The sequence below is a fragment of the Piliocolobus tephrosceles genome, chromosome 7, assembly GCF_002776525.5.
Source record: "Piliocolobus tephrosceles isolate RC106 chromosome 7, ASM277652v3, whole genome shotgun sequence".
Classification (NCBI taxonomy): domain Eukaryota; kingdom Metazoa; phylum Chordata; class Mammalia; order Primates; family Cercopithecidae; genus Piliocolobus; species Piliocolobus tephrosceles.
Genome location: NC_045440.1, coordinates 15,355,415 through 15,372,002, shown reverse-complemented (window position 1 = coordinate 15,372,002; position 16,588 = coordinate 15,355,415). Strand labels below are relative to the sequence as shown.

At 38.1% G+C, this 16,588-nt stretch overlaps 1 protein-coding gene across 1 annotated transcript in view; it reads right to left on the bottom strand.

Annotated features, from left to right (window-relative positions):
* The window catches only part of ZDHHC2 (zinc finger DHHC-type palmitoyltransferase 2), a 67,223-nt gene that overhangs the window by 25,341 nt on the left and 25,294 nt on the right, over positions 1-16,588 (bottom strand). The window contains exons 2-6 of the mRNA XM_023216610.1: positions 14,252-14,278; positions 12,643-12,737; positions 3,464-3,584; positions 1,800-1,869; positions 1,042-1,074 (exon numbers count right to left, since the gene is read on the bottom strand). Of these exons, the coding sequence (XP_023072378.1) occupies positions 1,042-1,074; positions 1,800-1,869; positions 3,464-3,584; positions 12,643-12,737; positions 14,252-14,278 (346 nt within the window). The remainder of the gene's footprint in view (positions 1-1,041; positions 1,075-1,799; positions 1,870-3,463; positions 3,585-12,642; positions 12,738-14,251; positions 14,279-16,588) is intronic.

Genomic DNA, 16,588 nt, shown 5'->3' with positions numbered 1-16,588 from the left:
GGGGAACACTTGTTGGAAGAAAAAAAAAAAAAACAGAAAAGAAAAGTGGCTGGGGGGCGGGTGCAAAAGAATGAATGCAAGTATCAGTTAGTACAAAGGGGGGTTATCTATCGAGACCTGTAAGAAGAATGCCATTCTCGTATGGACTGACGAGCTTGAATGCTTTAAAGGAGAAAATCGAGGTGGAGAAAAGAAAGAGGTACAACGGTGAAAGATACAGGATACTATAATCCCTACATTCCCCTGGGAATCTTTCCTGCTGCTAAGAGAACTGTTCCCTACATATATTTCACCCTATACGTACTGTGGACTTGTGGGCATGTCTACCTTTCTGTAGAGCCATCCCTGAAAGAAGGCTTGAAGAGTAAGTATTACTCATGCCCAAATCCAACCTGGCCAGCAACCTGGGCATAACTATCAAAGACATGTGTACACTGAGATGAAAAATTACAGGAAAAGGAAGGAAAATTAACCTTACTAATCAGATCTTTCAAATAATTCTCTATTAAATTACCTAATTTCGTGACTGAGAAATATTAGCAAATATTAATGAATTCTATGTGGAAAATCTTGTTTAAATGTATGTGTGCATTTGTACATCTGTGTAGTTGGTATTCTACTCCTTAATGTCAACTTTTGCATAAAATAAATTGTTAAAAAGCTTTAGATGACTTAATTCTTTATAAAAACCTTCCAGTGAGGTACTATGTATAATTTACTTGTACATCTTTGTGTATATTTCTGTGGAGTATTTTGGAATCTCTGTTTATGCACATGCATACAAAGAAAATCCTTTGTTCTGAGCTAACATGTGATATTAACTTTTATACTGTTAACCTACTGGTTTTAAAAGTATTTCATGGAAAGTCCCCTAAATAAAGGCTCTTTTAAGCTAATCAAACAAATATCAGAAACTAAATCTGAAAGTTCCTGCTATGTCAACTCAAGTAATATTTCATTTGTGAAAAGATTTACATGGGTGATTCAATTTATTAACATTTATAAGGGACACAAACTTGTTTAAATATACAGTCAACTCACCATGGGCAATGATGATCCATCTTCAAAATACATCTAAAAAAGCAAAACACAAAACCCAATACCCCATGAAATTTTAATCATATTACACTATAAAAATATAAATTATGGTTAGTTCAAAGAGCTGTGGCAAGCAAAATATTGCAAAATTATTTACTTATCTAAAAATTGGACAATAGCAGAAGTTCTCATCTAAAATAAACACTATAGCCAATTCGTATAATACGGTAACTTGAATTTGAAATATACATGCTTGAGATGCAAAGCAACTCATTTTCTAAAAACAATATAATGTATTAATATACAACTATCTGATGCTAAAGAAAGAACAAAACTGCAATGGATTTACAGAAAGTCTGGATAAAACTTCTCCTTCAATATCAATCCTGACGCCAAGTCCTACTGTTCTTGGAGTATATTAAATATATAACAACGTCTGACTGTCATGAAGTCAACCAAGTTATCTTTTTAAAAATGGAAAACACTCACAGAAGTATTTCCTAAATTGAACTAGCCAAGTCAGAACTGCTAAAAATCACACACTTCAGGGCACCGTGAATCTGGGGGCACACTGACACTTGACTGTGGCCTCAGGCCTCACTGGCACGAATGCCAGGGGGTTATCCCAACTGTATTTCCGAAATCAAGGGCTAAGAAGCGAGAATATGGAGAAGATAATCAGGAAAACAGTGAGAAAAGAAACATAATGAAGAAAAAGACCACCAGCATGCAGATATTTTAGAAGCTAAAGGTTCTCTTACTTATCACAGACGGAGCAGTGATGGCAGCGATCTGGTTTTATAAGTTGGCATCTGTCACAGTATCGGATGGCTAGGGACAAAAAGCTCCACTTAGTCTTAGAGTTAACACTGAAATGAATATACAATTAAATGGCTTTTATCATCTCTTCAAATTTAAATTTTAAAAAGCATATAAAATGTAAGTCTGGTAAAAAAAATAAGATATTTGATGCTGTTTAAACACAAAAATGGAATGACTTGCCTACAGCCACAGTTCTCTGGAGGTTTAACAAGAACGGAGAATCTCCTAAGGAAATTTTTCTGATGTTTTTCAATTATCAGTAGTTATAATAAGTGAGTCAGAAACAAATATAAGTAATATAAAAATCTTTTTTTTTTTTGAGATGGAGTCTCACTGTCGCCCATGCTGGAGTATAGTGGTGTCATCTCAGCTCACTGCAGCCTCCGCCTCCTGGGTTCAAGCAATTCTCCCACCTCAGCCTCCTGAGCTGAGTAGCTGGGACTACAGGTGTGCGCCACCATGCCCAAGCTAATTTTTTTGTATTTTTAGTAGAGATGGGGTTTCACCATGTTGGTCAGGCTGGTCTTGAACTCCTGACCTCAGGTGATCCACCTGCCTCAGCCTCCCAAAGTGCTGGGATTACAGGTGTATGAGTCACCACACACAGTCACAAATCTTAATGAGTTTTTCTTTCTTTCTTTCTTTTATACATTTTTTATTTATTTTATTTTTTAGGGACAGGGTCTCACTCTGTCACCCAGGCAGCAGTGCAGTGGTGCAATCACAGCTCATTGCAACTTCTAATTCCCGGGCTCAAGCAATCCTCCACCTCAGGCTCCTGAGTTGCTGGGATTATAGGCACAAGCCACTGTGTCTGTCCATTAATGAGATATTTTATATATTTTTTTCACAGCAAGTCTTTGAAACCAGTGTGTATTTTATACTTAGAGCACATCTCAATTTGAACTGGCCATATTTTAAGTGCTCAAAAGCCACATGGGGCTAGCAGCTACCATGATGGGCAGCACAGGTCTGAAGCCACAGAAGTTCTGGGCAGGTCTTGGTGGGTAAGCATCACTAGCCCATGGACATCAGTTGTAAGACAATTGTTTAATTGGATAGTTGTCAAATTACCGTAAAGTATGTCCCAAGTAAGAGATTTGTGAATTTATTGCATTATTAAGAAAATTTTAAAGAGAGATAAAAAATTATACCAATACCTAAATGAAATTTTACATCACCTATATGAGTGTTCTAAATTTATGAAAAAATACTTGTAAAAGTATTCATTTTATATTCATTACAGATACTGCTGCCTTAAATTAAATATGTATAGGAAAGTCCACAATTAAAACCTTAAACATGAGTACTACTATAAATCAAGATTTCAGCAGTTCTCACATCTTCACTGAGTCATAACTAAGTAGGCAGAACAGGATTAAAGTCAGTTCTGATTTCCTTGAGATCTCTTTGCCACAGTGTTATTCAGGTTTCCATTCTGTTTTATGGAATCATTCAGGAAAGATTTAATAGCAGTGCAAGAAATAACACAGTATTCTGAAATGAGTGTTTTACCATTTCAAGTATATAAACACATTTTCTTACAGTCACCTTAATGATGTTATTTGCATGCCATTGCAAAGCACCCATTATTGACATTCACCTCCAGACATGGTCCTGGTATAGATGGGAAGATCCTTGGCTGCTCGCCTAAGAACCTCCTGATGGGCTTCTCCTCTTGGCTCTCTCTCCAACAATTCTTTCTCTGCATAAGAGAGATGGAACTGTGGAATACATTTAAATTTTAATCAGTATTTTCAAAGAAATAACATATTGGTCTTCTGTACCATACCCGGAAAAGGGTATTTATAAAATATTAATGGTATATTGTACATTCAAAGAGACACTAGAGTTTGAAATCTGGGCAAGTCTGTTCACCTTACAGGTCATTCACTTATGCATCTAGAAAAGGGTATAATACTAGTAATCATAATACCATTATACCTACTTCCTCTGGTTTTTGTGTAACTCAAAAGAAACAGAGTACATAAAAATGCTTATAAACCGCAGAGTTCCAACAAACTATTAGTTATACTGATAGATAAAATGGCCCAAAGAATAAATAAAACTCAATGAATAAATTTTTTGTTTAGATCATTAAGAACAAATGTAGAAAATCCATTAAGCATATTTTCTTATTTAAGTGAGTTTTAACTTAGTGATAATCCTTACATGAAATCTCCCACAGCACTTCTAAAGGGTCTAATTATTTATTTTACTTCTTATACTGACAATTTGGTCCAGCTAATTTTAAAATATTTGAGAAAAACAAAATTTGGGCTCCTGTTTAATAATATACATATAAATATATATCTTACACACACAGACACACACACACCTGTATAAATTTCTATAAATGTGCGTCAGGAGACATGTACAAGAAAAATCTCAGTATCATTGTTGGAAATATAAAAAAACTAAACACAACTCAAATGTCCATCAAAAGGATGATGGATAAACTGGGGTATGATATATTCAAATAATGGAATAGTACCGGCATTTAACAGTTAATAAACTATAGTTGTGTATAGCAAAGCAAAGAACCTCAATATAATGAACAACATTAAACCATCTTCCAGAACATATACAATGATTCCATTCATCTAATTTTAAAACCAGTAAGCTAAAGAACATAAACATTGTTGTTTAGAGATACATATACAGGCGATAAAATTATAAAGAAAAAGGAATAGAAAATGCAGGATAGTTGTTACGTTTTGAGGAATAAAGGGAAACAGTTGACGGACACACAGCAGAGATGGAAAATGTGAACAGTGTTTGACATACTGGCTCACTGACTGCTTACGTGTTTTCACTTGATTATTCTTTAAGAAGTGCATTATATATATGTTTTTGTATATATGCAGTAATATGCATAAAATATTTTACAATTTAAAAAACTTTTAAAAAGTGATATGTCAGTGAAATAATCTACTATAAAGACAGATGCACACGTATGTTTACTGCGGCACTATTCACAATAGCAAAGACTCGGAACCAACCCAAATGCCCATCAATAATAGACTGGATAAAGAACATGTGGCACATACATACCATGGAATACTATGCAGCCATAAAAAAGGATGAGTTCATGTCCTTTGCAGGGACATGGATGAAGCTGGAAACCATCATTTTCAGCAAACTAAGACAGGAACAGAAAACGAACCACCACATGTTCTCACTCATAAGTGGGGAGTTAACAATGAGAACACATGGACACAGGGAGGGGAACATAACACACCAGGGCCTGTCAGGGGGTGGGGGCCTAGGAGAGGGATAGAACTATGATAAATACCTAATGTAGACGATGGGTTGATGGGTGCAACAAACCACCATTGCACATGTATACCTATGTAACAAACCTCCATGTTCTGCACATGTATCCCAGAACTTAAAGAATAATAAAAAATGCTAATAACCCACTGATGGACTATTACATTTAAAAAATGGGAACAGGTACACTCTGAATATCAAAATAAAACTAGAAAGGTTTTCAACTGCAGTATCAGTATCACTGATAGCAGCTCTGGACCCGCCCAGGGCCTGAGGAAACTCTCCACCCTGAAGGGAAGGACACAAGCCTAACTGACTTTGCCACCTACTGACTGCAGAGCCCTCCAGCCTTGAGCGAACATAGATGGAGGAGCCAGGTAGTGGACACAGCGGGCCTTGGGTGAGACCCAGTGCTATTCTGACTTTGGGTCTGACTGAGCACAGTCCCAGGGGTGTTGGCCACAGAGGTGCCATGTCACCCCTCCACCAGCTCCCGGCAGCTCAGCACAGAGAGAGTGAGAGGCTCTGTTTATTTAAAAGAATGTAAGGCAGAAGAACAAGAGTCTCTGCCTGGTAATCCAGAGAATTCTTCCAAATCTTCTGCAAGACCACCAAGCCAGTACACATCTACCAGTCTGTAAGAACCACAGTATTACTGGGACTGGGGTACCTCCTAATGCAGATACAGCTCAGATCACAACACCTAACCTGGAAAGCCTTCCCAAGGAGGAGAAATACTAAAATTTATATGGAATCACAAAAGACCCAGAACAGCCTAAGCTATTCTGAATAAAAAGAACAAAACTGGAAGATCACATTACCTGACTTCAAATTACACTACAGAGTTTAGTGTAGGGGAGTAACCTAAATAGCATGGTACTGGCATACGACCAGCATTTGTACAGAGTAACCAAAATAGCATGGTATTGGCATACATAGACCAATGGAAAAAAAGAGAGAACCCAGAAACAAATCCACACATCTACAGTAAACTCATTTTCAACAAAGGTGCCAAGAACATACACTGGGGAAAAGGCAGTCTTTTCAATAAGCGCCGCTGGGGAAACTCGATCTCCACATGCAGAAGAATGAAATGAAAGCCATATCTCTTGCCCTATACAAAAATCAAAATGGATTAAAGACTTAAATCTAAGACCTCAAATTATGAAACCAGTAAAAGAAAATATTGGGGAAACTCTGGCAAGCACTGGTGTGGGCAAGGATTTCTTGAGTCATATCCCACAAGCACAGGCAACCAAAGCAAAAGCGGACAAACGGAATTGCATCAAGTTAAAAGGCTTTTGTACAGCAAAGGAAACAATCAACCAAGCGAAAAGACAACCCACAGAATGGGAGAAAATACTTGTCAACTCCCCATCTGATAAACGATTAATATCCAGAATGTATAAGGAGCTCAAACAACCCTACAGGACAAAATCTAATAGTCCAATTTACAAATGAGCAAAAGATCTGAATAGACATTTCTCAAAAGAAGACACACGGAGGGCAAACAGGTAATATGAAGATATGCTCAGCATCCATGGCCATCAGAGAAATGCAAATCAAAACTACAATGAGATATCGCACTCCAGTTAAAACAGCTTTTATCCAAAAGACAGGCAAAGGGGAGGTGCAGCGGCTCATGCCTATAATCGCAGCACTTTGGGAGGCCAAGGCGGGAGGATCATTTGAGCCCAGGAATTTGAGGCCAGCCTAGGCAACATACCAAAATCTCGTCTCTACAAAAAATAAATAAAAAAGAAATTAGATAGGCGTGATGATGCCTGCCTATAGTCACAGCTACTTAGGGGACTGAGGCGGGACTATTGCTCGAACCCAGGAAGTCAAAGCTTCAATGAGCTGTGATTGTAGCACTGCACTCCAGCCTGGACAACAGAGCAAGACCTTGTCTCAAAAAATAATAATAAAATAAAATAAAGGCAATAACAAACGCTGGTGAGGTAGTGGAGAAAAGGGAACCCTTGTATACTGTTGGTGGCAATGTAAACTAGAACTACTACAATGGGTTTCTCAAAAAGCCAAAAATAGAGCTACCATATGACCCAGCAATCCTACTGTTAGTATATACCTAAAAGAAAGGAAACAAGTATGTTAAGAGATAATCTGCACACCCATGTTTATTGTAGCACTATTCCCAATAGCCAAGATTTGAAAGGAACCTCAGTGTCCATCAATGGATGAATGGATAATGAAAATGTGGTGCTTACTTACACAATGGAATATATTCAGTCACAAAAAAAGAATGAGATCCCATCATTTGCAACAACATGAATGGAACTCGAGGTCATTACGTTAAGTAAAATAAGCAGGGCAGAGAAATACAAACTTAGCATGTTCTCACTTATTTGTGGGAGCTAAAAATAAAAACAACTAAACTCATAGAGATAGAGAATAAAAGGATGGCAACCAGAGGCTGGGAAGGGTAGTGAGGAACTGGGACAGAAGTGGAGATGGTTAATGGTACCAAAACCAAAAAAGTTAGAAAGAATGAATAAGGCCGGGCACAGTGGCTCACACTTGTAATCCCAGCACTCTGGGAGGTCGAGGCCAGCGGATCATTTGACGTCAGGAGTTCGAGACCAGCCTGGCCAACATAGCGAAACCCCATCTCTATTAAAAACACAAAAATTAGGGCCAGGCGCCATGGTTCACATCAGTAATCCCAGCACTATGGGAGGCCGAGGTGGGCAGATCACAAGGTCAGGAGTTTGAGACCAGCCTAGCCAACATGGTGAAACTTCGTCTCTACTAAAATACTAAAAATAACAAAAATTAGCCAGGCGTGGTGGCATACACCTGTAATCCCAGCTACTCGGGAGGCTGAGGCAAGAGAATCGCTTGAAACCAGAAGGCGGAGGTTGCAGTGAGCTGAGATTGTGCCACTGCACTCCAGCCTGGGTGACAGAGTGAAACTGCATCTCAAAAAAAAAAAAAAAAAAGAAAGAAAGAAAAGAAAAAAAAGAATGAATAAGACCTAGTATTTGATAGCACAATAGGGTGGCTACAGTCAATAATAATTTATTTGTACTTTTTAAAGTAACTGAGTATAATGGGATTTGTTGTAACACAAAATATAAATGCTTGTGGTGATCGATACCCCATTTACCCTGATGTGATTATTACACATTGCATGCCTGTATCAAAATACCTCGTGTACCCCATAAATATATATACCTATTAGGTACTCACGATTTTTTTTTAACTACAAAGAAATTTAGAATGTAAAGTGCTTGAATTGGTGTAATGGATTGTTCTCTTTTTTTCTTTTTGCCTAGTTTCTATTTTCAAAATATAATTTAGTGCAGTTATATTACTTTTATATGGCGAAAACCTTACCAATGAAAAACTATTATCACTTTAACAATCTTGCTATGCAAAGGGCAAATTTTAATTCACATGTTCTAAGTTCAGGATCCTCATTTTACAAGCGAGAGGTCTCGAACAGCTGATCAATTAAAAGAATAGCCCAAGACCTTGCATTTTATAAAGGGAATATTCCAAGGTTCTTAACCACCAAACAAGGGCTTTCTTCCTAACAGTAGTCTCCACACTCTTTTGATCATGTTCCCCTAACTGCAAAAAATTAAAAAATTATGTGAGATCACACTGCTAACAGATGAGTATTTATTGGTATATAGTTTTTTCTTTTTTTTTTTTTTTTTGAGACGGAGTCTCGATCTGTCGCCCAGGCTGGAGTGCAATGGTGCGATCTCAGCTCACTGCAACCTCCGCCTCCCAGGTTCAAGTGTATTGGTATATACTTTATCCGCTAATATCTTATGTACCTCATATACAAAACTTTAAAAATAAAAATATTAAATAATATGTACAAAAATTTTTGCTGTATTTTCCCCCATGCTGCAATTGAAGTTCTGGGCACTCCCACCCCACTGTGCTTACTCTCCATACTAGAGCATGGTGTAGTGAAAAGAAAGTGTCCCCAAGGGTTGAAAGGACTTTTGTTTGAAACTTAGCTCTCCCACACAGTAGCACTAGATACTTTAAGATAATTATCTCATGCTCAAAGCCAATGGCTCCATCTGTAAAATAGTAAAAAGTATTATCTATTTCACACAGTTGTATGAATAAGGTATTTCTGTAGAAAAATCATGCAACAAAGCCTGATACTGTTATAATGTCCTGACTGTCATCAATTTTGACTGCTCCTTCAATGCTGTGTTCTTTCTTGCGTGTTTCTGTTTCATTTCTTTTTGACACTCTGTCCAATCCACTATTTCAAACCTTCTCTACTCTCCCAACCCTTAGTTAACCTGCTTACCTCTTCATTGTTAGCCAATGATGTCAGATACAATGCTAGAGAGAAGTCAGAAGTCACTTCAACTTCCTGCCAAAGCCATAAAAATAAACCTGCCTCTGTATGCATAACTTCTTCCCCACTTTCAATCACTTAAAATATATCTCCTGTGTACCTTCTACAGGTCAGACACTGCTTTAGGCCCCGGTGATGAAGCAGTGAACAAAGATAAATTTCACGCCCTCATGGAACTTACATTCTAGTGATGGTGTATTTTTAAAAGTATTCAACAAATAAATATGGAGCGTGTTGCATGATGGTAAATGGTTTGGAGAAAAATCCAGGAAGGTAAGGTGCAGGGAATACCGGGGGCTGGGGGGTTGCTATTCTATGCTGAGTCATCACAGATAGCCTCAATGATAAGGTATCATTTGTAAAAAGACATCAAAAAAGTGAGAGATTTGCCTTGTCTTTTGAAAGGATTACTTTGGCTACTGTGTTGAAAATACACAAGAGGAGGCCAAAAAACAAAAACAAAAACAAAAACCAAAACCTGTTAAGAGGCTACTGCAAATGTATAAACGAGAGACGACGATGGCTTGGACCAGGGTGGGAGCAGGGAGTAGTGCAGGATATGAGTTCACACTGTGGCCATACTCTGAGGGTGACAGTATAGAATTTTCTGATTGACTAGATGTGGCGTCCGACAGAAAAAACATAGCCAAGGGTGACACCAATGTTTCAGGCCTGAACAGAAGAGCAAAATCGTCATTACTGAGATAAGAAAACTTTAGGACTAGGAGAACTGGCGAATTAAACGAGAAATGAGACGTTTGTTTTCAGTTTTGTTGACCCTGAAATTTCTATTAGATGTCAAAATAGGTAGCTGGAAATGTGGCAGGCGTTTATTAGCAAGCACCAGGCTAATATATTAATCTGAGAGCTGCAGTACTGGGGTGACACAGTAAGCCACAGAAATAAATGAAATCCACAAGGGAATAAATGCAGGTATGTAAGAAAAGAGGTCCAGGGATTAAGCTCTGGAACACTCCCATGCTTTGGCAGTCTAGGAGCTGAAGAGGAACCAGGAAAGGAGACCAAGAAGGAGCTGCCAGTAGGAATGGAAAAAAATATATATATTATTTCAGTGAGAAAGGGGTAAGAATATTTTGGAAACGAAATAGTGCCATGTTGTACACAGGAAACTATGTGCAGTTAAGAACTACTAGAGTATAAAGTGGAAAGTCAGAAATTGAGACACGAGCTGCTATTGCTAGGCAGGAGAGACTGAGCCTTTCCCTGTAGGATACGTGGAATCGCAACAGACACAAGCAGTAGAGGGAAGGCGGTACATCAGTTTTTAGGTGGACCACTCCAGCTTCAGGGTATTGGATGAAGTTTTGCGGGGTTCTGGGAAGGAAAGGTAGGCAAGGCTGTAAACAGAAAACCTTAAGAGAGTTTTCCAGTATGACCAGACAAACATGGCAAAAAGCAGATGACAGGCCATCAGGCACACAACTAAAATGAGAGAAACATAATTATCATTATAATATGCAAATACAGACTGAAATTACGGTATTCACAAACGATCTGCTTGTTTTAAAATAACCAAATTACCAGAAGAAGAATACAATGTCTCAGACAAGGGAGACCATGAAGACCCAGAATTAGAGCAGTGATAAACTGCTCGTTAACTGACATAAGCAAGAGATGAGTCACAGTCTGGGGAAGGAGAAGGTGATGACTCCTGTTTTTGATGTTTTGTATTTGAGGTGTCAGTGGAATTATTAAGAAGCCATGCTTGGCAGGGGGATACATAAGTTTGAAATTTAAGGGGCAGTTTAGAACTCAAAATAGATTTGGGAGTTATCAATAGGGAGGTTGTATGTAAACTACCAGAGTGCATGAGATTATCTATGAGAGAAGTCAGTATTTTTTTTCCAACCTACTACTAAGGACAGGATGAGGGTAAGAGAGATGATGGAAAAGAAGCAAATACGGTAGGAGGAAAGAAAAAAAACAGACTGGGAAAGAAAAAGAAGTGGAGAATAGAAGAAAAACAGGTGATAGACAGATAGATAGAGCATTCTAAGCCAGGCATACCATTAATTCCGTGCAAATATCTGTGGCTTTTACTATCCTCTCCCAAGCCAAATGGCATATTTATTGGCTTTTTTTGACCAAAGTTTCATTTCAAAGTGATTACTTCAGGAAACTGTCTACAGTGATGCTTTTTTTTTTTCTTTTTACCTTGGCTTACTAAAACTACACCAATACCACTATTAGCAAAGTGTATTTTTACTCAATAATGTACTGGGCTATCTGCCAAGGATACAAAAATTAGTGAGACACAATTCTTTGCTCCAAGAATGTTTAGCCAGGATGAATGATCCACAAACAAACAGAATGATCTTTTCAACATGTAAATGTGATTCATCACTCTACTTAAAACCCTCTGGAGCAGAGATTGCTAGCTGTCTCTCAGTAACCAGCTTTCTCTTCTTTCATGTTTAACATGGCCATGGAGAAGAAAGTCCACACTCCCATCTTCTGTGTGGGTAGATGTGGCCATATAACTAACTTCTAAATGTAAGCGGAAATGACATCAGGAATGTCTAGAAAGTGTTCTTGAAGAGAAGGACATTTACTTCTCCTCTTTCCTACTTTCTTTAGTCTGCTGGCTACAATGTAGATGTGATGGTTGCAACTGCAGCATCCGTCTTAGACCAAGAAGGGACATTGTAAATGGAGGTTACACGTGGCAGAGAAACAAGACAGAAGGCGTGTGGACACCTGGAAGCTGTGGACTAGCTACGGACTTTTTGAATGCAGAGAAGACTGACTAAGCCATTATTTTGTTGTTATTGTTGTTTCTGGTGGCTAATAACCAACTAATATATCTTTAATATGATAATTATCACAGAATTTTGTCTACCTTCCAGCTCTATTTTATTATCTATCTTTGTCTACCTATCCATCCATCCTGATGTCTGACTGTAAAGCGGAAATGGAATTCATAACAGATTTAATACAGAAAATGCAGTGCTCATCTGGTGAAAAATAGTATTTCCAAGTGAAAATTCAAGTATTTATTAAGACATATTAATTTTTTAATCTAAAAAGTCACTACACTCAATAAGTTTGCAACATTAAAAATAAAATTCACTCTTCAATAATACATCAGTATTATTGATTTCTATCTTTAGAATAATTTTGTTAATATTTTAACTTACTTCTTTTGAAGGATTCATTGGTAATGTAAAGATAGTTTTCCAGTATGACCAGACAAACATTCCAAAAAGTAGATGATAGGCCATCAGGCACACAACTAAAATGAGAGAGACATAATTATCAGTATAAGATGTAAATACATACCAAAATTATGGTATTCACAAACAATCTGCTTGTTTTAAAATAACCAAATTAACAATTATAATAAATTATGAAAGTTCCTTTACTTCATACTAGAATAAACACAACTCAACGATTTCCAAAGCCAAGAGTTTTTAAAAAAAATTCCTAAATGCATAATGAGATCTATTCCCATGAATAAAAGCCTCCCATCTGTAGACAGACCATCTATTGGCAAAATCACTGACAAGGACCTTTTCTAACTTGTAAAAATAAGGCAGTTATGCCTGCAACTTTAATTAGCAAACACTGCATTAAAAACAAGTGTTAAAACACTCAGGCTTTAAGAACTTCGCTTGAATGACATAGATGACAAAGGCAGTTCCTATTTGAGAAGCTGTTTGCTAATTTCCTTGGCTCTAGTCAAAGCTGGTGTAATGATAACATATTTAAACGGAGAACCTCTGGATAAAGAGATTTCCTTCCGTGGGAGTTCAAGTGTCTTATTTATCACACGGTACAATTGTTTTGAAAAAGTGTTCTGAATACTTTTTTCAGTAATGCATATAAACACATTCTGGGTGGTGTTAGAAAGTCTTCAAATACTATGCAAAATTTTCTTTTCTTTTCTATCCTTTTTTTTGAGACAGGGTCTCACTCTGTGGCCCAGGCTGGAGAGCAGTGGCTCACTGCCACCTCCACCCCCTGGGGCTCCAGCAATCCTCCTACCTCAGCCTCCTGAGTGGCTGGGATTACAGGTATGCTCCATCACACCTGGCTACTTTTGTATTTTTCTTTTTTTTTTTTTTTTTAAGTAGCAACAGGGTTTTACCATGTTGGCCAGGCTGGTCTTGAACTCCTGACCTCAAATGATCTGCCCACTTTGACCTCTCAAAGTGTTGACATTACAGGCTTGAGCCACTGTGCCCAGCCCAAATTTTAAATATTAATTTTGTATATGGTGATAATGATTCCTTCTGGGTAATACACTAATCCACAATTTAATTCTGTAAGATATCACTGAACAAAATATGCTAATATAAATATAGCATATTTGGCATTTTAAAACTTTAATAGCAATTTTTAATTTTTCTAAAGAATGATGATACTTATAGACTCATTAAAAATTTGAATTATTCAATAAGGCACTTAAATCGGTGTGAGATGACCAAAGCCCAAGATATTTTTCATAAATTATGTAGGTGACTCAGTTACAAGTTAATAGTCCAAATTAGGAAAGGAAATTGTTGATATCCCTATACCTCAAAGCCTTAAGAATCTCTGCCACAATGACAGCCATTTCAGGATAGAATTTGCCAAGTGTCTGACAGAATTCAATCTGCAAACTTAAGAGAAATGAGATATCTTTAACCCTAGCTTGTCTTCACATTCTCAAATAATAATTTGTTAATCCCAACCAAATCTAAGTGAATACAATTGGTTTTTTCAAATTATTTAAAAAATCTATAACATTAATATAATCTAGCTTACCTTGTTCACCAGTGTTTTCCATGGACACTGGAAATAGAAAAAAAGGTAATAGGTTATATGAAGCTTATGGCAAACAGGGCTTGACACAGACATAAGGCATTTAACTAGCTTAATAATTTGGCTTCCCTTCAAACCAACATTCTCTAAACACTTATTCAATTTTATTTGGAGGAGAGGTGAGCACAGATTGGAGAGAGGGTGGAGGAAAAGGCTGGAGGCTGCAATCAGCCATACCTTCATTGCACACTTCAGCCCTGGCTCCTGTGCTGCGGAACAAAACTTGTCAAGTGTGCCCCTTGGGGGTCTTATTTCTGTATCATTTGGTTGATTGGTTTTCCTTCCAACCACAGAGTTCAGATAAAAGCAGTGCTCTCCAGGTCATTACAGTTCCACAGGCATTTATTGCTCTTGATACATTGGCAACCACTTGGTGAGCTTTCCACAAAGAATTAAATGTTGTGTCCACAGCAGATACTTTTCTCTCCCCTAATTTCTAAAAGTACAAACGCTTATGTACAGTGACTTTATGTGCTCCCTATTGCACAATGAGAGGCCAGGCAGTGCTGGGAAACTGCCGTTCCTCAGGGGTTGTTGTAAATATTCCAAGCTAGCAGGTATTATGGATTAGGACAGGGGCCACAAGTGCTAATAAAGCAAGCTGCAACAAGAAGCTGTATTTAGTAATCGAGACATTTGTATGCCTTTTGTATTGTCTATTTGTTTTCCCATTTGGTCTCTCTCTTCGTATGAGAGTCTTTGGAAGTTTTGCCCTATCTCAGCTGTACCAAGTCTGACTCTGTATATTTTTGTCCTTATTCAGCTTTCAAAAGGGCACAGGATCTCAGGACTTGGTGCTGGAATGAAATGCCACTGCCTTCTGAAGTCTGGAACCAGAGGGTAGTGTGAGAAGTTTTTAAGATTGCACAGTCCAACCAATCTCCTGCCCAACACAGCTACCGAATATAAGTTCAGGCATTTCTAGAGCTAGCAGGAGCCCGTAGTTTTTTGGAGGGCAGCCCGTTCCATTATTGGATTGCCCTAAGAATTAGAAAATTCATCCTTCCAGTGTGTTGAAATTTGCTGCTTTGTGACTTTTTCCTGCAATACCAAGGCTTCCAAACCATAGCAATAAACAGAAAATCTAAATGACAAATCTTCACATACTTGACGTTATTGTGTCCCCCTTAAATGTTCCAGTTTAAACCAACTAATATATGGTTTCCAGATCTCTTACCAACCTAGATGTGGCATCTGTAAATGCTTCCTAGGTTCTCCACTCCCTTTAACATTTCTGATCTCCAGAATGAGACAGGTAGGCATGGATGACCTTTGACTCACGAATGGCCTGTTCTACAAGTCCGCTTGTAAATCAGAGGCTAGTCAGAGTTTGCTTTCCCATCGAATCCCTGAAGTGGCTCAGCTGAGGGCACAGGAAAGACTTGAGGCAAGCCTATTTTAAACTATCTGAACCTACCGCCACAGTTCAGTTATGCATCTCCCTCTAGACACGGACTACCCTGTTTTCAAAAGCGCTCCAAAATTGACACCTCTTTTCTGGATCAAAATTTCCAATCCTTCAGGGGAGCTAATCTAAGGAAAGGAAAAGCAATTTGACTCCATTTGTGCATTTATATACGAACAACCCTTATTAACCATTCCAGAGGTGCTGGTGCTTTCATAAAATGTGTTTGCTACTCCACTGACTCGAGTTGAGAGAAGTGAAAACTGTAAAACAAAATGACATTTTAAAAAAGGTATAGTTGGGGGCTGCGCACAGTGGCTTCCACATGTAATCCCAGCATTTTGGGAGGCCAACGCCAGCATGTGGATCACCTGAGGTAAAGAGTTTGAGACCAGCCTGGCCAACATGGCAAAACCCCATCTCTACTAGAAATACAAAAAACTAGTCGGGTATGGTGACATGTGCCTGTAATCCCAGCTACTCAGAGGCTGAGGCAGGAGAATCGCTTGAACCTGGGAGGCGGAGGTTGCAGTGAGCCAACATTGCGCTACTGCACTCCAGTCTGGGCCACAGAGCGAGACTCCGTCTCGGAAAAAAAACAGAAAAAAAGGTGTAGTTGGTATGAGTTGCTAATCTTTTTGACCTGGACCAATACTTTATTAGCTTGATATGCATTCAAAGACTTTGTTTTTGAAGTTTTTTTTTCTTTTTTTGCCGTTCACAGCTTGCTTTTCCCTAAATGTAATTCAAAATCCACAGAAGTTCTATTTTTAAAAAAGTACACAACTTACACATAAATACATGCTTATAGTAAATTCTATACCATTTGTAGAATGGAATGGAACAGTTCAAAAGGCTGTATCCAATTACACTTC